At 43.6% G+C, this 25,130-nt stretch overlaps 2 protein-coding genes across 3 annotated transcripts; both read right to left on the bottom strand.

Annotated features, from left to right (window-relative positions):
* Positions 1-1,017: 1,017 nt before the first annotated feature.
* Positions 1,018-8,395, bottom strand: rplp1 (ribosomal protein lateral stalk subunit P1). 2 transcript variants are annotated; one of them, XM_078398595.1, is made up of 4 exons: positions 8,174-8,395; positions 4,275-4,349; positions 1,413-1,536; positions 1,018-1,187 (listed from the first exon to the last, which is right to left on the bottom strand). In XM_078398595.1, the coding sequence occupies exons 1-4, from the start codon at positions 8,243-8,245 to the stop codon at positions 1,111-1,113; spliced, it is 348 nt and encodes a 115-aa protein (XP_078254721.1). In that variant the 5' UTR covers positions 8,246-8,395; the 3' UTR covers positions 1,018-1,110. The 2 variants fall into 2 exon arrangements, with proteins under 2 accessions (XP_078254721.1, XP_078254720.1); XM_078398594.1 differs by having other exon boundaries at positions 1,018-1,190; positions 8,174-8,392.
* Positions 8,396-15,361: 6,966 nt separating this feature from the next.
* LOC144593126 (lymphocyte antigen 6E-like) lies at positions 15,362-20,590 on the bottom strand. The gene is made up of 3 exons (XM_078398593.1): positions 20,539-20,590; positions 18,482-18,607; positions 15,362-15,570 (listed from the first exon to the last, which is right to left on the bottom strand). Exons 1-3 carry the CDS (start codon positions 20,588-20,590, stop codon positions 15,362-15,364), a joined length of 387 nt encoding a protein of 128 aa, XP_078254719.1.
* Between the last annotated feature and the right edge of the window lie 4,540 nt (positions 20,591-25,130).

The raw sequence follows: 25,130 nt of genomic DNA, 5'->3' as shown, positions 1-25,130 counted from the left end.
CAGTTATTTTCTTATAATGCTGGTTACAGAAGTTGGTGGGGTGAAAGAACCTTTCTCATTCTGTCTGGGAGAACACCGGGTTCTCTCCAGTCTGCTCTCCTCCCCAGACAGGATAAGGAACCCCTGGTCCTCACCTTTTATCCCACTAGTCTCTGCATCCAACATTTATGTCACCTCCAATATGATCCACCACCACTTCCATCTTCCTCTTTCCACCATGCCGAGACCAGTCCCTGATACTCATCAGGTACTTTTCCCTACAACCACAGGACATTTAGAAACAGAAAATAGATGCAGGAGTATGCCCTTCAGCCTGACCACCCAAAATCAGTACCCTGTTCTTGCTTTTCTCCCCTTAGCCCTATATCCAACTCTCTCTTGAGTCTCCACTGGCAGAGACTTCCAGATTCACAACTCTCCGGGTGAAAGCTTTTCCTCATCTCATGCCTAAATGTCCTATCCCTTATTCTTAAACTGTGACCCCTGGTTCTGGACTCCAATAATCAGGAACATTTTTCCTGCATCGAGCCTGTCCAATCCCTTGAGAGGTTTATGTTTCTGTAAGATCCCCTCTCATCCTTCTAAATTCTAGTGAATACAAGCCCAGTCGATCTATTCTTTCATCATGTCAATCCCGCCATCATGGGAATTAATCTGGTGAACCTACGCTGCACTCCCTCAGTAGGAAGAATATCCTTTCTGAAATTAGGAGACCAAAACTGCGCACAATAGTCCAAGTGCAGTCTCACCAGGACCTCCTTTCTCCTAAACTCAAATCCTCTCGCTATATACACCAACATGCCATTTGCTTTCTTCACTGCCCATTGTACCTGCACTTGGATGTGCCTTTACTTGTCCCTATACCTCCTTCAGTCAGGGACCCTTGAAGTGAGAAAGAGGTTTACACACCCTACCTCTAACCTCATCTACAGCATCGGATGTTCCCAATGTAGTCTCCTGTACATCAGCAAGACCACACATAGACTCAGCAACTTTCTTAATAACTTCATACATATGTATGCCTGGGACAGCAGACCCATTTATTTATTGTAACCCAAAAATAAAAATACATGTGCAATTTTTATTTTTAACAAATCTTTCATGGCACTTTTAATCAAACAGACCAAAGCCCATGTCATCATCGGACTCTTCAGATTCTTCTTGTTTCTTCTCTTCCTTTTTCTCTTCTACTGCAAGAGAAAAGTAACTTCAGTTCCTGGATACAAACTGCCATTATCAATAGACAAAAACCAATTTCACCCCATTTATATCAATGCTTAACATGTTTGAAGCAAACACACCCTGGCTCCAAACCAAACAGTAGTGCAAGGAATAAATTAGTTTGGTTCTAAATTACGGTTATCCAAATGAGAACTCATCCTTGCATTAAAGTGGTTGGTTAAAGTACTCACCAGCAGCAGGAGCAACAGTGGCAGCAGTTGCAGGAGCAGAAGTGCTGCCAGCTCCACCACCACCACCACCACCACCAGAACCAACGTTGCAGATCAGACTGTTGATGTCAATGTTTGCCAAGGCCTGAAAAACATTACACATGGCAAGTCCAGTGAAGCAAGGGCACAATATTACTTAAAATACAAATCTGGTGTCAAATACAAAACAGGAAACTACACAAAGTGCTGGAGTAACTCGGGTCAGGCAACATCTCTGGAGGGAATGGATAAGTGTTGTTTCAGGTCAGGAGTCTGAAGTTTGGTCCCAATCAGAAATGATGCCTATTGGAGATGCTGCCTGAACCGGAGTTACTCCAGCACCTTTTTTTTAAAATTGTAAGCCAGGATCTGCAGTTCCTGTATAGGAAGGAACTGTAGATGCTGGATTATATTGAAGATAGACACAAAGTGCTGGAGTAACTCATCAGGTCAGGCGGCATCTCTAGAGAAAATGGATTGGTAACATTTCAGATCAGGATCCTTCTTCAGTAAAAGGGTCCCGACACAAAATGTCACCCCTCTTTTTCTCCAGAGATGCTGCCTGACCCACTGAGTTACTCCAGCACTTTGTGTCTATCTGCAGTTCCTTATCTCCACAATGAACAAGATTGCCTGTTTTGATTTAATTCACATTTCCAATTTTCTTGTGATGTATATTGCACAAGATCCAGACTATGGCTCTGGGCATGAGTCGGCGCCATCAATAAATCATACAGATCCAGAGCAAGTAAGATTATGAGGGACCCCTGTCACCCAGTAACGGACTGTTCCAGATGCTACGGTCAGGCAAGCGCCTCCGCTGTCACGCTGTGAAAACGGAGAGGATGAGACGGAGTTTCTTCCCACAGGCCATCAGGACTGTCAACTTTTATAACTCCAGTAACTAAATTTTGTCTACACTATAGTAACTTTATTAATATGCTGTAACTGTAATTCTTTTTTGTGCACAATCCACAGGCATTGCCACTTTCATTTCACTGCACATCGTGTATGTGTATGTGACAAATAAACTTGACTTGACTTGAACCACAAAGATTAAGGCAGATGACCAAAACTTTGAAGAAAGAGAACGGTAATAAGGATCACTGTATAAAGAGTTGGAGGCAACAGAGAATGATCAGCCATGATCGCATTGAATGATGGTGCTGGCTCGAAGGGCCTACTCCTGCACCTGTTGTCAGAACAAATCTCTTGCATGTAGTGGTGACACATTTGCAACAAAAAAAAATTAGAAACCGACACTATAAACAAGATAATGTTGACTGAACTGGTCTGTCAAGTTAAAATAATTTTGATTAACGTTTAGATAAGTGTTGAAAGCAAAAAAACGGTTTCACTGCCACGGTACTAATGCAGACAGTTAGATACATGGTTGGCCAGAGTTTAAAAACTGTAGCCACGGTGGCACAGCGGCAGAGTTGCTGCCTCACAGCGAATGCTATGGGCGCCGACTGTATGGAGTTTGTATGTTCTCCCCGTGACCTGCGTGGGTTTTTTTCCGAGATCTTCGGTTTCCTCCCACACTCGAAAGACGTACAGTAATGTAGGTTAATTGGCTGGGCAAATGTTTAAAAAATTGCCCCTAGTGTGTGTAGGATAGTGTTAATGTGCGGGGATCGCTGGACGGCGCGGACCCGGTGGGCCGTAGGGCCTGTTTCCGCGCTGTATCTCTAAAATTTAAAAAAAACATCATAGGTAGACATAAAATGCTGGAGTAACTCAGTGGGATAGGCAGCATCTCTGGAGAGAAGGAATGGGTGATGTTTCGGGACGAGACCCTTCTTCGGTCTGATGTCAAGGGAGTGGGCAGGACAGAGATAGAATGTAGTTGGATACAGTAAGACTGGTGAGAGAACTGAGAAGGGGATGGAGCGAGGGATAGCAAGGCCTATTTGAAGTTAGAGAAGTCAATGTTCATTCCGCTGGGGTATAAGCCACCCAAGTGAAATATAAGGTGCGGTTCCTCCCAATTTGCACTGGGCCTCACTCTAACAATGGAGAAGGCCCAGGACAGAAAGGTCAGATTGGGAATGGGAGGGAGAGTTAAAAGTGCTGAGCAACCGAGAGATCAGGTAGGTTAAGTCGAACTGAGCGGAGGTGTTCAGCGAAACGATCGCCGAGCCTGCGCTTGGTCTTGCAGTTGGCACCTGGAACAGTAGATGAGGTTGGAGGTGGTGCAAGTGAACCTCTGCCTCACCTGAAAAGACTGTCAGGGTCCTTGGATGGAGTCGAGGGGGGAGGTAAAGGGACAGGTGTTGCAGCTGCAGGGGAAAGTACTTGGGGAGGAGGTGGTTTGGGTGGGAAGAGACGAGTTGACCAGGGAGTTGTGGAGGGAACGGTCTCTGCGGAAAGCAGAAAGGAGTGGAGATGGGAAGATGTGGCTAGTTGAGGGATCCCGTTGGAGGTGGTAAAAATGTTGGAAGATTATATGCTGTATGCGGCAGCAGATGGGGTTAAAGGTGAAGACAAGGGGGACTCTGTACTTGTTATGATTGGGGGAGTGGGAGCAAGAGCAGAGCTGCAGGATATCGAGGAGACCCTAGTGAGCCTCATCTATAATGGAAGAGGGGAACCCCCTTTCCCTAAAGAATGAGGACATCTCAGATGAGCTGGTATGGAAGACCTCATCATGGGCGCAGATGCGGCGTAGACGGAGGAATTGGGAGTAGGGGGTAGTCTTTAAAAACATCACGATAGTTCAGTCTTAAGCAAATAATCAATTCATGACAGGAACTAAAGAATCAACAATTGTGGTGTAGGGTGTAATTTATTTTTGATTTGCCTACTATAGCTGATAGAACAAACTATCAAATGTTACCTTACCTTAGCAAAGAGACTGGGCCAAAAAGGCTCAACAGTAACTCCAGCTGTCCTGATGAGGGCATTGAGTTTGTCTTCCTGAAAAGGAACAATTAATAAAATTAATAAAAAGGAACAATTAATAAAATATTAGAGCCAAATCACAAAATGACACAAACAGTTCGAGACTAGGGAACTTTATAAATCAGAAAACCAAAGTTTTAAAAAAGTGGATTGGGGGTAGGGTACTGACAGACAGAAAGCAAAGAGTGGGGATAAATGGGTCCCTTTCGGAATGGCAGGCAGTGACCAGTGGGGTACCGCAAGGTTCGGTGCTGGGACCCCAGCTATTTACGATATACATTAATGACTTAGACGAAGGGATTAAAAGTACCATTAGCAAATTTGCAGATGATACTAAGTTGGGGGGTAGTGTGAATTGTGAGGAAGATGCAATAAGGCTGCAGGGTGACTTGGACAGGTTGTGTGAGTGGGCGGATACATGGCAGATGCAGTTTAATGTAGATAAGTGTGAGGTAATTCACTTTGGAAGTAAGAATAGAAAGGCAGATTATTATCTGAATGGTGTCAAGTTAGGAGGAGGGGGAGTTCAACGAGATCTGGGTGTCCTAGTGCATCAATCAATGAAAGGAAGCATGCAGGTACAGCAGGCAGTGAAGAAAGCCAATGGAATGTTGGCCTTCGTAACAAGAGGAGTGGAGTATAGGAGCAAAGAGGTCCTTCTACAGTTGTACCGGGCCCTGGTGAGACCGCACCTGGAGTACTGTGTGCAGTTTTGGTCTCCAAATTTGAGGAAGGATATTCTTGCTATGGAGGGCGTGCAGCGTAGGTTCACTAGGTTAATTCCCGGAATGGCGGGACTGTCGTATGTTGAAAGGCTGGAGCGATTGGGCTTGTATACACTGGAATTTAGAAGGATGAGGGGGGATCTTATTGAAACATATAAGATAATTAGGGGATTGGACACATTAGAGGCAGATAACATGTTCCCAATGTTGGGGGAGTCCAGAACAAGGGGCCACAGTTTAAGAATAAGGGGTAGGCCATTTAGAACGGAGATGAGGAAGAACTTTTTCAGTCAGAGGGTGGTGAAGTTGTGGAATTCTCTGCCTCAGAAGGCAGTGGAGGCCAGTTCGTTGGATGCTTTCAAGAGAGAGCTGGATAAAGCTCTTAAGGATAGCGGAGTGAGGGGATATGGGGAGAAGGCAGGAACGGGGTACTGATTGAGAGTGATCAGCCATGATCGCATTGAATGGCGGTGCTGGCTCGAAGGGCTGAATGGCCTACTCCTGCACCTATTGTCTATTGTTACCGACTTACATAAGACCACAAGCCTGCAATTACTTTATAAATATTTCTCTTCTTTCAAATACTTTCATAAAAAATGGGAGGCAGGATTTCTCCTTCTCTACCACCTCAGGCAGTGGATAATACACCTGGAATCCTACAAAGAAACATACCACGCTTACCCATTTGCCCACATTTGACCTATATCCCTCTGAACTTTTCTGATCCATTTACCTATCCAAGTATCTTATCTGCTGTTATACTTACTGCAACTCCCCCTTGCCCAGCAGCTCATTCCAGATACAAGTGTGAAAATCTTGCCCCTCTCACGTTAAACCCATGACCCCTGATTCTTGCCATCCCTACGCTGGGTAAAAGACACTGTGCATTCAGTCTGAAGAAGGGTCTCGACCTGAAACATCACCTATTCCTTCTCTCCAAAGATGCTGCCTGTCCCGCTGAGTTACTCCAGCATTTTGAGTCGACCTGTGCATTCACCCTATTTATTCCCATCGGGGTTTTATACACCTCTATAAGATCACCCTTATAGAGGAGGTGCAGGTGAACCTTTGTCTCAGCTGGAAAGACTGTTTGGGTCCTTGGATGGAGTTGAGGGGGGAGGTAAAGGGACAGGTGTTGCATCTCGTGCGATTGCAGGGGAAAGTGCCCGGGCACGAGATGCAACACCTGTCCCTTTACCTCCCCCCTCAACTCCATCCAAGGACCCAAACAGTCTTTCCAGGTGAGACAAAGGTTCACCTGCACCTCCTCCAACCTCATCTATTGCATCCGCTGCTCTAGATGCCAACTTATTTACATCGGCGAAACCAAACGCAGGCTCAGCGATCGCTTCGCTGAACACTTGCGCTCGGTCCACATTAACCAAACTGATCTCCCGGTGGCCGAGCACTTCAACTCCCCCTCCCATTCCCAGTCTGACCTTTCTGTCATGGGCCTCCTCCAGTGCCATAGTGAGGCCCACCGGAAATTGGAGGAACAGCACCTCATATTTCGCCTGGGTAGTTTGCAGCCCGGTGGTATGAACGTCGACTTCTCCAACTTTAGATAGTTCCTCTGTCCCTCCCTTCCCCTCCTCCTTCCCAGATCTCCCTCTATCTTCCTGTCTCCACCTATATCCTTCCTTTGTTCCCCCCCCCCCCCCCCCCCCCCGACATCAGTCTGAAGAAGGGTCTCGACCCGAAAAGTCACCCATTCCTTCTCTCCCGAGATGCTGCCCGACCTGCTGAGTTACTCCAGCGCTTTGTGAATAAATAACTGATGACGGCTAATGTACCAAAAGCCGCCTTCACCACCCCAACTACCTGCGACACCACCTTCAGGGAACAATGTATCTGTATTCACAGATCCCTCTGCTCTACACTTCGTAGAGCCCTGCTATTCGCTTTTGGCTTCTTAAAATACAATACCTTGCAATTATCTGCATTAAACTCCATTAGCCACTCTTCAGCCCACTTGCCCAGCTCGTTGATATTCTGTTGTAATTTTTGATAACCATCTCCACCGTCCACTACTACTTTAATGTCATTTCACAATTTACTATCAACCATCCTTAGCATGAAAATGAAAACAAGAGATACTTGATGCAGATGCTGCAATCTGCAGCAACAAACAATCTTGTGCAGGCAGTCAGGTCAGATAGCATCTGTTGAGGCAGACGGATAGCCAACGCTCAGCCCACAGCCCTCTAAACCTATCCTATTTATGTACCCGTCCAAACATCTCTTAAACAATACAAATTCTTAAATGCCATGTTTACATCGGAGACTTGGAAATTGCAGAGCGCAGAAGAGCGGCTCATTTAGGAGAGATGGCAATTTTTAAAAGTGCTTGTGAGGACATAAATTTGCTGGTGAGGGCAGCAGTCTGGGGCTAATCTGGACCCGGGGTGGGGGGTGCTCAAGTACATTTAGCATGTGCACTTTTTCTTTTTGTAAATGGCGACCCGTACACGTGTGAGCTATGCAAACATAATGTCACTGTGCAGTGCATACGTGACAATAAAGTGCATCTGATGTGAAGTTGTTCCACAGTCACTTGCTGGTTTGATGTGGACATTAAAACACTAGAGATGTGCGGTATGAAACAAGAATCGTGCCCTGAAACTCCCCCATCCATGATATGTTCTCCAGAGATTCTGTCTGACTCAGGAAACCTTGCACTCCACTTAATGTCGAGCATCTTGTGTCTCCTAGCTCTTGTCCTTCCATGAAAGGCACAAGGAGAGTTTAAAGGGAACGACATGGGTCTGTTTCCCGACCCTGCCGTGCAGCTCCAGCTCCATAATCCATGGCGGGGCCCAGGAGGCAACGACCTTAAATTAGGGCTGAGATGAGGAAAAACGTGGCCGCGGGGCGGAGGAGCCCCGGCTTTACCTCACACGAGGCCGTGAAGCGACGCCACAGGAGCCCCACGCGTGAGGCCTCGGCCTCCCTCCAGCGCCGAGCCTGGGTGCCACCCACCACAGGTGTCGGCCATTGGGGAGCGGCCGCGGGTGGGATCGTTTGGGGGTGCGCTCCCCTCCGCCAGGCGGACCTAAGATGGCGCCTAACTCCCTCCCTCCCTCCATAAAATGGCGGCAGCGGCCCCGCACTCACAGTGACGGTAACCTCGTCGTCGTGCAGTATCAGGGCGCTGTATATACAAGCGAGCTCGGATGTAGATGCCATGGCGTAGAGCTTGTTGCGGGGTTCGACGGTGCTAGTTGCCGGGTGAAACTCGGCCTTAGCTTCAGTAAGAAGAACCGAACACCTCGGAACCCGGAGAACGAGCGGGAAGAGGGACCGCGGCCCGGGCAGCGCCTTTATAGCCGGCCGGCCCGTCGCGTCACCTCCGGCTCGGGGTGACGCTACTTCCGGCTCAGCTGCAGGAGAGAGAGAGAGAGAGAGAGTGTGTGAATATGATGGAGTGAGAAGTGAGAGAGAGAATAAGTGAGTGGTAGACACAAAACGCTGGAGTAACTCAGCGGGACAGGCAGCATCTCTGGAAAGAAGGATTGGGGACGTTTCAGGTCGACACCCTTCAATCTGGTTAAACAGCTCTGTGTAAATCAACATATTAATGATTTGGACGAGGGAATTGAATGCAACATCTCCAAGTTTGCGGATGACACGAAGCTGGGGGGCAGTGTTAGCTGTGAGGAGGATACTAGGAGGCTGCAACGTGACTTGGATAGGTTAGGTGAGTGGGCAAATGCATGGCAGATGCAGTATAATGTGGATAAATGTGAGGTTATCCACTTTGGTGGCAAGAACAGGAAAGCAGACTATTACCTGAATGGTGGCCGATTAGGAGAAGGGGAGATGCAACGAGACCTGGGTGTTGTGGTACACCAGTCATTGAAAGTAGGCATGCAGGTGCAGCAGGCAGTGAAGAAAGCGAATGGTATGTTGACATTCATAGCGAGGGGGTTTGAGTATAGGAGCAGGGAGGTTCTGCTGCAATTGTACAGGGCATTGGTGAGACCACACCTGGAGTATTGCGTACAGTTTTGGTCTCCTAATCTGAGGAAAGATATTCTTGCCATAGAGGGAGTACAGAGAAGATTCACCAGATTGATTCCTGGGATGGCAGGACTTTCATATGAAGAAAGACTGGATAGACTCGGCTTGTACTCGCTGGAATTTAGAAGATTGAGGGGGGATCTTAAAGAAACTTACAAAATTCTTAAGGGGTTGGACCGGCTACATGCAGGAAGATTGTTCCCGATGTTGAGGAAGTCCAGAACAAGGGGTCACAGTTTAAGGATAAGGGGGAAGTCTTTTAGGGCTGAGATGAGAAAGTTTTTTTTCACACAGAGAGTGGTGAATCTGTGGAATTCTCTGCCACAGAAGGTAGTTGAGGCCAGTTCATTGGCTATATTTAAGAGGGAGTTAGATGTGGCCCTTGTGGCTAAAGGGATCAGGGGATATGGAGAGAAGGCAGGTACGGGATACTGAGTTGGATGATCAGCCATGATCATATTGAATGGCGGTGCAGGCTCGAAGGGCTGAATGGCCTACTCCTGCACCAATTTTCTATGTTTCTATCTGTGATTTTTTTAAATAAACCAAACCAACGATACAAATGAAACTTACAATTTATTCTGAAAATGAGATGCTAGACATTTGTAAGTCCAGACCAACAAGACAAATGGACGATATAACATTATTATGTTGAAATTCTACACATTTGTAAGTTCAGACCAACTATACAAAGGGAAGATACAATTTTATGATAACAACATTCTAAGCATTTCCTTCCGCTGCTCTTCAATCCTTGTATCTCACACCTTTTGTCTTTTCATCTCTGGCCTTTTCCAACTATCTGCTGATTAAAAACCCCTACTTGTACCCGCTTATTACTTCAGGACAGAAAGTGTTGGTGTAACTCAGTGGGTCAGGTAGCAGCTCTGGAGTAACATGGATAAGTGACATTTCAGTTCAGGACCTTTCTACAGTAAGGTGATAGGTAATAGTTGGACACAAGTGCCAGGGCGTTTTGATAGGCAGATGGTTGAAACAAAGGGCTGGGATTAAAGCAAGAATGTGTGAAATAAAAGGTTTGAAGAGTTACAAATTGTGGCGCCAGAGGAAGGATTGTGGCGGGGAGGAGAGAAATAGGTGCAAGGCCAGGTAGGGCACAAGGGGAGGGGGGGCTGTAACAATTACCTAAAATTGGAGAATTCAATGTTCATACTGTGAGGTGTTGTTCATCCAGTGTGCCCTCACTCTGGCAATGGAGTAGGCCCAAGACAGAAAGTTCATTATGGGAATGGGGTGGAGTTAAAATGGTTGGCAACCAAGAGATCCAGTAGGTCTTGGCAGACTGTGGCCAAGTGTTCAGCCTATCACTTGCCAGGCTTTGTCCTGTCTCACCTCTCTTCCAGGTTTCTCACCCCCCCCCCCCCCACCCCACCCCACCAGAATCCATCTGAAGAAGGGTCCTGACCCAAAACATTGCATATCCATGTTCTCCAGAGATGTTGCCTGGCCCGCTGTGTTACTCCAGCATGTTACATTTTTTAAAAACCAACATCTGTAGTTACCTGTTTCTACTCTTTCCTAATGACTTGCTGTACCTGCACACTTATGTTTTGCTCAAGTTTTCCTTATCTGAAGTTCCTTGTATTATGGCGAGTCGTAGGCGAAGTACGTTGAGGTAGACGTTTATTGTAATATTAACAACCGTGACAACCATAAATCTTACTGTCTCTCTCGGAGTTCTAAACCAGACTGCCCAGTTCCTTTACCTGCGCACCACCTCACCTCTTCTACCAATCAGAGGGTTCGATGGTCTGGACCAATCCCTGTGTCCCTACAGTATCTCTTTTACTAAATGTGAAATGCAGGTCAGGGCTGCCACAGAGAACTGAAACTGAGAATGTTGGAAATTATCAGCAGATCAAACCAAGTTAGAATATGGGGAGTACAATCTGGTGCATGGGGTTTTGAATTGAAGTGTTTGTGTATTTGCATTTATATTGTTCTTGTGGCAATTATTAATTGCTGATCTGGGGCCACGCTAGAATGGAAAATTTGTAATCAGCAAATATGCTTCCCAGAGGAGTGTTAATGAAATAGGTAAGTCTTCATTAAAATCAGATGTTACCATTGATTGGACCTTATCATTCCAGGTTTCTTTAATTAACTACATTTAACTTACTTTAAGTGTCATGGTGGATTTCCACATACTACTGAATGCAGAGTCTGCAGTTGGAATATGGTGCACATTTTGGGTTACTCTACTGTAAAAAAAAAAGTAATTAAGCTGGAAAGAATGCCAAGAAAATGTACCAAAATGTTCGCAGCACTTGAAGGCCTGAGCTGTAGAAGAGGTTGGGCAGGCTAGGATTTATTTCTTGAAGCAAAGGAGTCTGAGGGGCAACTTTATCGAACTGCATAAAATTATGAAGGGCATAGATCAGATGAATGCATGCAGTTTTCTTTCCCAGAGTAGGGGAATAAATAACTATAGGGCATAGATTTAAGGTGAGAGGGGAAAGATTTAAAAGGGACTTGAGGGGCAACTTCTACACACAGAGGATGGTGTGTAAATCGAAGGAGCTGCCAGAGAAAATGGTTGAAGCAGGTACATAACGGGTAACAGTGGTTGAAGCAGGTATAATGAGACGTCTAAATCCCTGCACTATCACAGCAGTGCTGAAGAAAAGTCGTTAAAGATATAGACTAATATTTGAAAAAACATTCAAAAAAGCCAAATGATCATACTCAATACTATTCATAGAAACAGAAAAATAGGTGCAGGAGTAGGCCATTCGGCCCTTGAGCCAGCGCCGCCATTCAATATGATCATGGCTGATCATCTAAAATCAGTACCCGGTTCCTGCTTTTTCCCCATATCCCTTAATCCCTTTAGCCCTAAGAGCTAAATCTAACTCCCTCTTGAAAACATCCAGTGAATAGGTGCAGGAGTAGGCCATTCAGCCCTTCGAGCCAGCACTGCCATTCAATGTGATCATGGCTTGGGGTGTAATAAAATTGTAAACCTAGGTTTTTGGCTTTGAATACTACAGTCACCACAGGTCATAAATTTAGTTTATTGAAATGTGTACCGAGGTACAGTGAATTTGCTACCCAGTCAAAGAAAAGACTACAATAATACAATCAAGCTGTCCACAGTGCAAAGATAAAGGGTACAACATTTTGTGCAAAGATCTAACATTGAAGTCCAATAAAGTTTGATAAAAAGAAAGTTGAAAGGTCTCCAATGGCAGGTCAATCCAGCTGATGAGAGAACCGTTAGTTGCTTGATAACAGGTGGGAACAAACTTCCAGAATCTGGAGATGTGTGTTTTCAAATTTATGTATCTCTTGCCTGATGGGATAGGGGAGAAGAGTGAGTGACTGGGACGAGACTCGTCCTTGATTATGCTAGCGGCCTTGCCGAGGCAGCGTAAAGTGTTGATGGAGCCAATGAAAGTGAGACTGTTTATGTGATGGTCTGGGGTCCACAGATATCCCAAAGCACTTATTGGTTTGGCATCTTCAAATTCAAGGAGGTAGATCTAAAGTATAACACGCTGATACTCTGGTAATAATTAGAATTACACGTATCCTGTCTAGATTTACCACAACTCTGGGAAATCGAGCAGCTGAAGGAAAATGCACAGATGGGTGTCCAGCGGGTGAGAGCTTTTTCGACATTGCCTATGAAAAAAGAGGAGCAAATGTGCTCCCATCGGCACGCATTGGATAAATCCTCAGTGCTGACCAGAAACCTGCTTTATCTCTTTCTCCCACCTCACAATCATGCCTGATCATTGGATCAGCAACTTCTATCAACCCATCAAATACTCCAAGCCAGTCCCTCTCCATAATTTTAACTCTGACGCTGCAAACCGGATCTGTGAACATTGTGGAGGACAGTCCCTACAATGGACAACTACCCGTCAACCTGCCTGCAACCAGACAGGAAAAGGAGTGAAAAAAAAATATTGAGATCCAGCTGTTAAATTTGGCTTAGGTTTCGGTTTATTATCGTCACATTTACCGAGGTGCAGTGAAAAGCTTTGTTTTGCATGCTATCCAATCAGATCAGATCAGATAATATTATACGTAAATACAATCAAGTTAAACTCAAGTACACTAGAGTAAAGGAGAAGATACAGAGTGCAGAATATAGTTCTCAGCGTGATAATGCATCAGTTCCAAAGACAAAGTCCAATGTCTGCAATGGGGTAGAGGTTAATGGAACAGTACCCTCGATTATGGAAGGACCATTCAGACTCTTTGATAACAGGGAAAGAAGCTGTTCCTGAGCAGGTTTCATGTTTCCAATCTAGCTAATCCCATTGATTTTTCAGGGCCACAATTTTATCCAAAACAATATTTTCATGTGACACGGGTGTGTCAGACGACACCCGTGGGAAGAGAAATAGAGCTAACATTTCAGGTCGAATCCTTTTGTCAGAACCAGAAAGGAGACATAAAATGATTATAAAGCTGCAGAGAGTGGTTGTGGAGGAGGGATGTGATAAGGAAGTGCCACTGATCGTGGAAAACCGGGGTGACCATGGGAATGAGCAATAAACAAGATTGTTTGGTAATGGGAGAATGTGGATACCTAGAGGGTGAGAACATAAAAGACTGAGTTGTGAAACGCAGAGCTGTTAGATGTGTTTGGCATGTCAGGCTGGGCATATCTTTCACTCCCAGGGGAAAGAAATACAAAAGGAAACAAGATGAGCCAGTATCACAGATGCATGACTGATATAGACTGAGAAATCAAGTTACTGGAAGTTATAGAACTCAATGTAGACAAAAGGAACTGCAGATGCTGGTTTACAAAAAAAGACACAAAAAGGGCTGGAGTAACTCAGCAGGTCAGGCAGCATCTCTGGAGAACATCAATAGGTGACGTTTTGGGTCGTAATCTTCTGACCACAGTCTGAAGTAGGGTTCTGACCTGAAATGTCACGTATTCACGTTCTCCAGAAATGCTGCATGACCCACTGAGTTACTCCAACACTTGTGTCTTTTTTACGGAATTCAATATTGAATCCAGAGATCTGCAGTGTGCCCAGACAATAGATGAGGTGCTGTTCCTCAACCATGCATTGGGTCTCATTGTAATAGTAGAGGAGGTCACAAACTGATAAACATGTAATTTAGTCTTAGTTTTATAATTAAAATCACTTATTTGTTATTGCTTGATATCCAAATCAAGAGTGAATTGTGTTTTCACCATACCTTGTTAGTACTTTGTCTTTTCTTGAATATCCTGGTCAGGAATTGATCAGATATATCGGAACAGGACAAATCTCATATCTTTTTTTTGATGGAAAAAGCCCAATGTGTCTTTATTTATTGTTCTTGTTCAATAATTAGTCATGAGCAAAAGCTCTCAAATCATTTATTGATTACAATAACACTAGCTTGTATTTATTAAAACGTTTAGCAAAACAGTAGATCCAAGACATTTCAGAGGAGATTTATTAAACAAAATTTGATAATGATTTACATCAAGTGATATTAGGACAGATGATTGAAATGAAAGGTCAAAACGTTAAGTCTAAAGGAATCTCTTCAAGGACGAGAGGAGTAGGGAAGTTGAGAAGTTATGAGAACAGGGACATGATCATTACATCATCTTCATTAGCAATGAGCTTCCACGTTGCAATGCCCAGTGCCTTCCTGCTTTAATCATTTTGCCTGGTACATGTTACACGCACTGTGAACTTCATTACATTTTGGTTATTAGAATGGATCATAAAACATAGAATCAAAATTAAGAATAACTAGAACAAACAACATGCACAGATAACATAGCAAATTACAATACTTCATTATTTTTATTTTATCACCGTTGAATACAATAGTATATCATAATAATATCACTGATGTATTGTACTTGATGATTTTATGACAAAATTGTCAATGTGTTTAAAATAAACCTATAAGGATTTGCTTAATTTTAAATTTACAAGTCAAGTTCTGCCCAGTAGTCTCAAATTGCTTTGTATTAATCCGAGTCATAAATGTGATGTGCCTTTTAATAAAAGCTGCAAGTTTTTAGTTTATTCCTGGACTCCATTAACTTGATGAATTATTTGTATTTGTTTTACTTTTGTGAGTTATCGGTGGTATCAGGGAACTTGTTGTTGCATTCCACCCTATTCACTGCAGTTAATTAATGACATGAAAAAAAAAGATAGAAGGCTAAAAATGAATTTTGTGAAGAGACCTACTGAAGAAAACATTTTGGCCCCAACAGTACCTCACAATTAAGTGAAATTAATAACATAAATCACCCGGTCCCCTCTAGCAGATGACACAATATTCCACTTAGTTTGTGAGCTTATAGATAAAGTAAAGAATACTTGCAGAAGCTATAATCAGCAGTTTGCTTGCACAGAAATTAATTGAACCATTCACATTACATAAATCAGTATCACAACATTCAGTCCCACTCTCGACGAACAAGATGTTGATGCTTCCAGTACATAATGTACTTGCAATACAGCCTTTGTTCAGTACAGTTGCCCCTTTATCAACTAGAATGGGCGAAGAGGAGATAATAAAATCTTGAATCAGTAAATGGTAATATTTTAATCAAAGGTGTGCTTTAGATAAAAGTTGTTATTTTCTGTAGATGGGATTTCCAAAGCTAGATAAATAGAACTGCTGGAAATTGATTTGCATTTACAGTTCCAATAGATCTTAATCTGATTATTGAAATAATAATTAAAAGCATGCTAAATATTTTGAACGTGAAAGGACATAGAAATTGAAATAAATCAAACTACTTGCATGCATTATCTAACAACTAACTGACAGACATATTCACCATGATTTAGTCAGATGAGACAAAGTGCTGGAGTAACTTAATGGGTTACCGTTAGGCCATTGAGACCTGCTGAGTTACTCCAGTACTTTGTGTCCTTTTTGTTTGAACCAGTTCCTTGTTTCTACATACAGATTTCGTCTGATGTTGGGCATTAAGGATGGAAATGAGAAGAAATTTCTTGACACAGATGCTTACAAATTTTCAGAATTCTCCACAGCTTGTTGTGAATTCTCAGTCACTGAATATGTCCAATAATGAACTCTAATAATTTTGGACACTTGGGGAAATCAAGGGAAATAAAGAGAAAATCAACAAAGTGCAGGATTCAACAAGATGTTTTGAGCAGTGAAGCAGCTTAAGAAAGTGCACAATTTACATCTGCTTATGTTCTTAGAAGCATGGGAGCAACACCTTTGCTCAGTCCGCTTGAAGCGGGCGCTGGAGGAGACGCGGGAGGAGGAGGAGAAGAAGCTGCTATTACCCTGGAGGTGTGTGTGTGTGTGTGCCGTGCTGCCCTCTGGGGGTCATAGTCCGGTGATGGTCCAGGGCGCTGGGGCCGGGCGGGAGCGTGGACTACACCTTCCGGCGGGCAGCGCAGCGGTGGGAGGCACGCGCAAGATGGTGGAGCGGGAGGAGGAGGAGAAGGAGAGCGGCCGCCATTGTTGTTGGAGTCATCGACGACGCCATCAGTTGAAGCGGGCGCTGGAGGAGACGCGAGAGGAGGAGGAGAAGAAGCTGCCCGCTAGGGGTTGTAGTCTGGTGATGGTCGGGGGCGCTGGGGCCATGCGGGAGCGGGGACTCGACGACACCGTCGGTTGAAGCGGGAGATGGAGGGGAATTCGGGCGGGTCCCGCCTCCCTCCAAGCTCCCATTGGTCAGACCCCGTCCCGCCTTCAACCCTCATTGGCAGGGCGGCTGTTGGGTTCTCATTGTGAAGTCGAATGCAGCTGACGGCCAGGGTATATAGAAGGGTGATTTGTTAAAGTTTAAAAAGTGAAAAACCTTTAAAATATAACAAACATTTGAATCCCAGAACAATGGTGAGTAAGGTGGGCCTAATATTGTTGTGCTATTGTGTACCGTTTTGGCTGTATTTCGAAAACAAATATATTCACAAACACACAAACCCACAAGTATACAAAATGAGTTTTAGTAATATACTAGGCCAAGTGGATCCGTTGGGCCCAAACCTCTCCTCCATTGGTGCAGCACCCTCTCCTCCCCCATTCCCCCCTCGCCTCTTCCCCCACCAATCCCCCCTCCCCCTCCCCTCTACCCCCCTCCCTTCCCCGGCACCAGGCCTGGCTCTCCTGTTGCTTCGGAGCCAACAAACCCACCCCCAAGAGACAGGCGGCCGAGCCCTGCTCATCCCGAGATCAATGGGTCCCAACTGCGCGGACGCGCTTGTTCTGTGCACACGCGGATGCGGCGGTCATCTTACGTAAGTAGCAGATCAACGGGGCCCCAACTGCGGTTTATTAAATTTTAATATGTGAATAACTTTAAAATATAACACCAATTTCAATGAAACTTCTTCCATTAGGACCACGGGACGACGGTAAGGTGGGCCTAAAATTGTTGCGCTATCATGTACCATTTTGGCTGTAGTTCAGGAACAAACAAACAAATGAGAGTTTTAGTATATAGATGTATAGATAGATATATACTGTTGCTTAACTTTGCACTGTAATGAATCTGCTTGACATTCTTTGAGCACTCATTCATGCTATGTTACATAGCTCCACAAAAAGCTAGGATTCCAATGCATGATTAACCTGTGCTCTTGAATGTAATTCATTTTGGGGATTTAAATTTCTGTTCGACACTAAGTTTGCTCTTCATTAGCTGGCTGCATCACTTGTGGCCATTATTTTGAGTGGTTATCTCCAGTTAAAGCCTGCCTTGCTTAGAGTGAAGCAACAAGGAACTGTAGATGCTGGTAAACCAAGGAAAGGCACAAAATGCTGGAGTAACTCAGCAGATTTGGCAGCATCCCTGGAGAACATGGATAGGTGATGTTTCAGGTCGAGACCCTTCTGCAGACTCAGTTACTGAGTTACTCCAGCATTTTGTGTCTTTCCTTGCTTAGAGTGAGCCTGTGCCCCTTTAAAGGGATAATTTCTGGAGATGATACTGGAGGGTTTTTACAATTAAGTTGACTCTGAAACATGCAGGCATTAAATCAGTCATGCTCATGGACATCATGCCCTGGCTTCTAGTGGCCCGCCATGGTAAGAATGCTAATGGCTTCATCCACATGAGTTTTAACTTAATTGATAAGTTCTCTGTAGTCATCATCTTGGTGGTCTATGGGCAATCCTAGTGCACAAAAGCAGTTGCTAATTATCAAATTCCTCAAAAAATGGATTAAGGATTAAAGCCAGCACCTGTGAAGTTGAAGGGAACATGATTCCAAATATTTTGCTGTGGTTTTTTTTTCCCCCTTCTCCCCATCTTCTGACAATCCCTAGATATTTGTTATACACATCTATGTTCTAGTTAAAGAAAGTCTGAACAAACTAGATATCTGTATGTACAATAATGGTATGGCAAAGCGTAGATTTTAAATGGCATCTTTAATAATACTTTTGTTAGATAGTAAAGAATTTTAAACTTACGTATGTTTACTGAGACCTTGGATACGGAGCATTGTTCTGTGTCACTTTCGCAAGTTTTAGGTACATTTGCATTGCAGACTGCATTGTTTGTTGCAGCCGAGCAGGTGTAGCATTGTAAGCTGGTAACTACAAATGGAATAAATATGGAAAATTTTAATAGTTTGTTTACTCCGTCTCTCAAAAATACTTATTTCTTTAAAAAAATCACCAAGTGCTGGAATAACTTATCGGGTCAGGCAGCATCTCTGCAGAACATAGGTGACGTATTGGATTGGGATCTTTCAGATTGATCGTGGTGGATATAGGTGAGGGGGTTTTGATCGGCAGATGGGTGCATAAAGGCGAGAGATGGGAAGAAGGCAAAAGGTTGTGAGATAAGGAGAGAAATGTGTAGGAAGGAACTGCAGATGCTGGTTTACACCAAAGATAGACAGAAAATGCTGGAGTAACTCAGCGGAACAGGCAGCGTCTCTGGAGAGAAAGAATGGGTGACATTTCAGGTTGAGACCCTTCTTCAGACTGAGAGTCAGGGGAGAGGGAACCTAGAGATATGAAAGGGTACGGTGTGGAAATGACAGATCAAAGCCGACAATGCTCAAGGAAATGTAGAATGGTTTATTGTTGGCTGAGTGGAAGGTGACAATGAGGCATACAAACAATAAAATTAATCAGTAGGACAGTGGAACTAGTCGGAGAACTAGGGTGGGGGAGGGACGGAGAGGGAGGGAAAGCAAGGGTTACTTGATGTTAGAGAAATCAAAATTAATACCGCTGGGTTGTAAGCAACTCAAGCAAAATATGAGGTGCTGTTCCTCCAATTGGCAATGGGCCTCACTCTGACAGTGGAGGAGACCCAGGACAGAAAGGTCAGTATGGGAATGGGAGGGGGAGTGGAACCAGATAAAGGTTTGATGAAGAGCAGATGGAACCAAATGGGGAGGAGATACTAGACATAGTAGGTAATGTGGGCTGATAGCCAGATGGAAACACGTGGGGGAGTGGAATGAAATAGGGTACGTGTTCAGCTGGCAAAGGGGGCAGGGGGAAAAAGGAAAATTTGGTTGGATCAGAAAGAGAGAGAAATAAAAAATAGAAAATTCAATGACATTACATTGGTTTATGGGCTACCCAGCTGGCATGTGAGGTACTGGTCCTCCAGTTTGCATCTGACCTCACCCTGAAAATGGAGAAAGCCAAGGACAGACAGGTCAGTGTGGGAGTGGGAAGGTGTGTAAAAATGGCATGCAATCAGAGAGTTCAAGATGGGCATTGCAGAGCACAGTTGTTCCACAAAATAGTCTACGCTTGGTCTTACTGATGTAAAGGAAGAGATGCATGTGAAATTTTGCCTGAACAGCGCTAAACAGCGTGGAATGACCAAAACAACCCTTTCATTTCAAACAAGGATTCATATGCACATCCTCCAACTACATCGAGAACATTCAGCGCTAGATGTTGAGTACTCAGTGTTCTTGATGTTAGATATGTGCTGGGGAGCTGTGGTTACATTCAAGGATTGATATTCAAGATGATTAGGAAAATAATCAGGGTGGAACAAGATAAAGCCTATTCAGGCAACAAGTGATCATGAACTAGACTTCATTTCTCAAAAGATTTATGGGAACAGATTCAATCATTGCTTTCAAAGTGTGTCAAATTAGTATCCAGTACAACGATTCAATCGTTGCTTTCAAAATCTGTCAAATCAGTATCCCGTACAACGCACACTTTACACAGCATCCATAATTGAGAAATAGAATTAGGTATTTTAAGTTTGTCCCAACTAATTTGGAGAGGAGCATCCCTGTTGAGATTACACACATTAATAGTTGTACATCCATGAAAAAGAATACATGGAAAATGATTTCTGGATATACAAACTCATCATGTGAATTGCCCAAATGCAATGAAATCTTGGACAATTGTACCCACACATTATGGAGTTATATTTTATGAACTACAAAATATTAAATATTATGTTCATTCAACATGAAAGGAATGTTGATTCCAATTCCAATTTTATATATATATATATATATATATATATATATTATTACCTGTACTTGTGCTGAGATAAATGACAAACAGAAGAAATAGAACAACCTTCATCTTGTCTGACAGTTTTCTGAAGTGCTCCTGCAAAAAAAAACCATCCTTTATAGTTGTTGAACGCATTTGTTTGGTAATTGTTGCTATGTGATTGTTGCTATTTCTCCTATGTACAAATGTTAAGCCCCAATTAGTTTGCTGGAAGGGGATTCATTACATTTATTATAATGACCAAACAAATTTGACAATGTGAATCTGTTTTTCGTTGATTTTAATTGTGTTTGGATTTCATTGCGTAAGTATTAATTTGTCTCAGTAGTACAACACAGATGCAAGAAGAATTTCACCAATTGATGTGAATGTCATTTTTTTGCATATTGAAATTGACAAAAAGTAGTCATGGAGCTACCCACGTGGAACTGGCCCTTGGCCCAACATGTCCATGCTGACCAAGTTGTTTAATGAGCAAGTCCCACTTGCCTGAGTCTCACCCATATCCCTCCAAACCTTTTCTATCCTATCTTAAGTGTCTTTTAAATGTCGTAAAACCCACATCTACAGTGCCCTCCATAATGTTTTGGACAAAAAACCTACCCCTTATTCTTAAACTGTGGCCCCTGGTTCTGGACTCCACCAACATTGGGAACATGTTTCCTGCCTCTAACGTGTCCAACCCCTTAATAATCTTATATGTTTCGATAAGATCCCCTCTCATCCTTCTAAATTCCAGTGTATACAAGCCTAGTCGCTCCAGTCTTTCAACATACGACAGTCCGGCCATTCCAGGAATTAACCTAGTAAACCTACGCTGAACGCCCTCAACAGCAAGAATATCCTTCCTCAAATTTGGAGACCAAAACTGCACACAGTACTCCAGGTGCAGTCTTACTAGGGCCCCGTACAACTGCAGAAGGACCTCTTTGCTCCTATACTCAACTCTCTTGTTATGAAGGCCAACATTCCATTGGCTTTCTTCACTGCCTGCTGTACCTGCATGCTTCCTTTCAGTGACTGATGCACTAGGACACCCAGATCATGTTGTACGTCCCCTTTTCCTAACTTGACACCATTCAGATAATAATCTGCCTTCTTATTCTTACCACCAAAGTGGATAACCTCACACTTATCCACATTAAACTGCATCTGCCATGCATCCGCCCTCTCACACAACCTGTCCAAGTCACCCTGCAACCTCATAGCATCTTCCTCACAGTTCACACTGCCACCCAGCTTTGTATCATCTGCAAATTTGCTAATGGTACTTTTAATCCCTTCATCTAAGTCATTAATGTATATTGTAAATAGCTGTGGTCCCAGCACCAAGCCTGGCAGTACCCCACTAGTCACTGCCTGCCATTCTGAAAGGGACCCATTTATCCCTACTCTTTGCTTTCTGTCTGTCAACCAATTTTCTATCCATGTCAGTACCCTACCTCCAATACCATGTGCTCTAATTTTGCCCACTAATCTCCTATGTGGGACCTTGTCGAAGGCTTTCTGAAAGTCGAGGTACACCACATCCACCGGCTCTCCCCTGTCAATTTTCCTAGTTACATCATCAAAAAATTCCAGAAGATTAGTCAAGCATTAGTCAAGCATGATTTCCCCTTCGTAAATCCATGCTGACTCGGAATGATCCTGTTACTGCTATCCTCTGTATTTCTGTTCATTAAGTCTTCTGCGGACAGTGGCCATTGACAATTCCACACCTGACCCCTGAAGAGTGTTTCTGATCTGTCGGACAAGTGTTTGGGGATTTTTCTTTATTATTCTCGTAAAGCTCCTCTGGATCCTCTCCAACGCCAGTACATCCTTCCTCAGATATGGGGCTCAAAATTGCTCACAATACTCCAAATGTGCCTTATAAAGCCTCAGCATTAAATCCCCGTTTTTGTATTGTAGCCCTCTCGAAATAAATGTTAGCATTGCATTTGCCTTCCATACTACCAATTCAACTTGCAAATTGACGTTTTAGAATACTACACCAGCACCCACAAGTCCCTTTTCAGTTCCAGTTTCTGAATTCTCTCCCCATTTAGAAAATAGTCTACACCTTTATTCTTGCTATCAAAATGTATGACACCACACTTTGCTACGCTGTATTCCATCTGCCACTTCTCTGCCCTCTCTCCCAACCTGTTCAAGTCCTCCAGAGTCCCTGCTTCCTCTACATTACTTGCTCCTCCACCTATCTTCATATCATCTGCAAACTTAGCCATAAAGTCTTCAATTCCCTCATCCAAATCATTTTATACACTGTGAATAGCAGCAGCCCCAGCACCGACCACTGCGGAACACCGCTAGTCACTGGCAGCCAACTCAAAAAAGCCCCTTTTATTACCACTCTCTGCCTTCTGCCATCCAGCCACCCTGCTATCCATCTATATCTATATGCTGAAACTCTTGTTTGTTTGTTCCTGAACTACAGCCAAAACGGTATACAATAGTGCAACAATTTTAGGCCCATCTTACTCACCGTCATCCCTTTGGTGTTAATGGAAGAAGTTTAATTGAAATTGGTGTTATATTTTTAAAGTTATTCACATTTTAAAGTTTAAATCTATCTCCTAGGGAGGGAGGGGGGAGGGAGGGAGGGAGAGAGGGGGGGAGGAGAGAGGATAAGGGGTGTTGAAGGGGATGGAGTGGGGGGAGGGGAAGGGGAGGGAGCTGGGGGGAGGGAGGGGGGAGGGGGGGAGCTGGGGGATGGGGAGGACACTTCTTTGTCTCTGCCCTTCCAGAATTTGGACAAACGATCACGGTGGAACCTCCAAGAAAATGTCACAATCTCGACCCAAGGTAAGACTCAAAGACTCGTTACGTTAACCACGAGCAGCATGCTTTATTTTACTTGCCACCATTGGAGAACGTCTCAATCAAGGACTGAGGTCACTACCCCCACAATCATTGTAATGTGCGGATATTAACACAAAGAGGTAAACAGGTTTATTAACGGCGCGTGAAGGTTCTGGCAAACTGTTGAGCTAAGCGGTTCATTCTGCAATGTGCATCAGCAGAAATAATTTAGTAATATCTTGCGAAAGGCATGATTAAGATGAACTTGTGATTTGAGATGACAAATGCTAGCTATACGTTTACTGCTGAGGTAAACAAATATGTAGGAAGGAACAGCAAATGCTGGTTTAAACCGAAGATAGACACAAAAAACTGGAGTAACTCAGTGGACAGGCAGCATCTCTGGAGAGAAGGAATGGGCGACGTTTCGGGTTGAGACCCTTCTTCAGACTAGTCTGGGGAAAGGGAAACGAGAGATATAGATGATGATGTAGAGAGATAAAGAACAATGAATGAAAGATATGCAAAAAAGTAACGATAATAAAGGAAACAGGTCATTGTTAACTGTTTGTTGGGTGAAAACGAGAAGCTGATGCAACTTGGGTGTGGGAGGGATGGAGTGAGAGGGAATGCCGGGGTTACTTGAAGTTAGAGAAATCAATATTCATACCACTGGGCTGTAAGCTGCCCAAACAAAATATGAGATACTGGTCCTCCAATAAGCGAGTTCGGTATCTCAACTGCACATGCCGAGGTCATAGGTCACTCGCGCTAAACATTCTCGCCTGCTGAGCTGCTGCGTGTACAGACCTGCATTTAATCCGTATTTTCCAGTTTTGCTTCTTCGAGGTAAGAAAATACTGCTTTCAAAACTATTAACTAGGTGTATTTATGGTTAATTTGTACAAAACTACGATGATTTTGTAGGTTTTATTCCTTTATGCTTCATTGAGTGAGTGAGATAATGACAGTGAATAACAAGCATTCCCATAACATTGGATAATTTGAATCAGTATTTGACATTCTAATTTTCTGTTATAATCTTGTGATTGTATAAATTAGATCAATATACTTGCATCTGGAGAATAATCGAGTTCAGTATCTCGCTTCTTCAAACTTCTGAAGAAGGGTCTCAACCCGAAACATCACCCATTCCTTTTCTCCCGAGATGCTGCCTGACCCGCTGAGTTACTCCAGCATTTTGTGTCTACCTTCGATTTAAACCAGCATCTGCAGTTTTTTTTCCAAGAGTTTGAAGGGAGGTGGGCAGAAACAGTTTCCCGTTGCAAATTTACAGTTGTGGCTGTCACACACATTCTGCATCCACTTATTCAGGTGATACATGCTACTCCCACAGCCCAAAATTGCACAAATGAGCATGGCTTTACCCAGTAACATGTAAAACAAAATAAATAACAAAATCAATCATTTGTGAATTCATATAGGGTCCTGTAAGCTCGTCCATTACATACAAGTCCATTACAAGTTACAATGCAAAAGAAAATGGTGCCAGTATATTGAAGTATATCACAAGATTGTAACAGAAAATTAGAATGTCAAATACTGATTAAAATTATCCAATGTTATGGGAATCAGAAGAGACAATGATTAGTCAGTAGACTCGTGACTAAGTTTTGTACTACACAACTTTACTTACACATGTACATGCAGAACTCATTCAAGGGGTTGGACAGGCTAGATGCAGGAAGATTGTTCCCGATGTTGGGGAAGTTCACAACAAGGGGTCACAATTTAAGGATAAGGGGGAAGTCTTTTAGGACCGAGATGAGAAAGTTTTTTTTCACAC

This window comes from Rhinoraja longicauda, chromosome 4 (assembly GCF_053455715.1).
Source record: "Rhinoraja longicauda isolate Sanriku21f chromosome 4, sRhiLon1.1, whole genome shotgun sequence".
In the NCBI taxonomy this organism is placed as follows: Eukaryota; Metazoa; Chordata; class Chondrichthyes; order Rajiformes; family Arhynchobatidae; genus Rhinoraja; species Rhinoraja longicauda.
The sequence above is the reverse complement of the archived record's forward strand: the minus strand, read 5'-3'. Positions and strand labels throughout refer to the sequence as shown.

Excerpts from the sequence above, each read along its gene's own strand:
- LOC144593126 (XM_078398593.1), bottom strand. The coding sequence starts at position 20,590 with ATGAAGGTTGTTCTATTTCTTCTGTTTGTCATTTATCTCAGCACAAGT. Across the intron at positions 18,608-20,538 it reads TTATCTCAGCACAAGTACAG|TTACCAGCTTACAATGCTAC; the intron begins GTAATAATATAT and ends TTCCATTTGTAG. Across the intron at positions 15,571-18,481 it reads CAAGGTCTCAGTAAACATAC|TTGATAAAGGGGCAACTGTA; the intron begins GTAAGTTTAAAA and ends CGCCCATTCTAG.
- rplp1 (XM_078398594.1), bottom strand. The coding sequence starts at position 8,245 with ATGGCATCTACATCCGAGCTCGCTTGTATATACAGCGCCCTGATACTG. Across the intron at positions 1,537-4,274 it reads GGCCCAGTCTCTTTGCTAAG|GCCTTGGCAAACATTGACAT; the intron begins GTAAGGTAACAT and ends AATGTTTTTCAG. Across the intron at positions 1,191-1,412 it reads CACTGTTGCTCCTGCTGCTG|TAGAAGAGAAAAAGGAAGAG; the intron begins GTGAGTACTTTA and ends TTTCTCTTGCAG.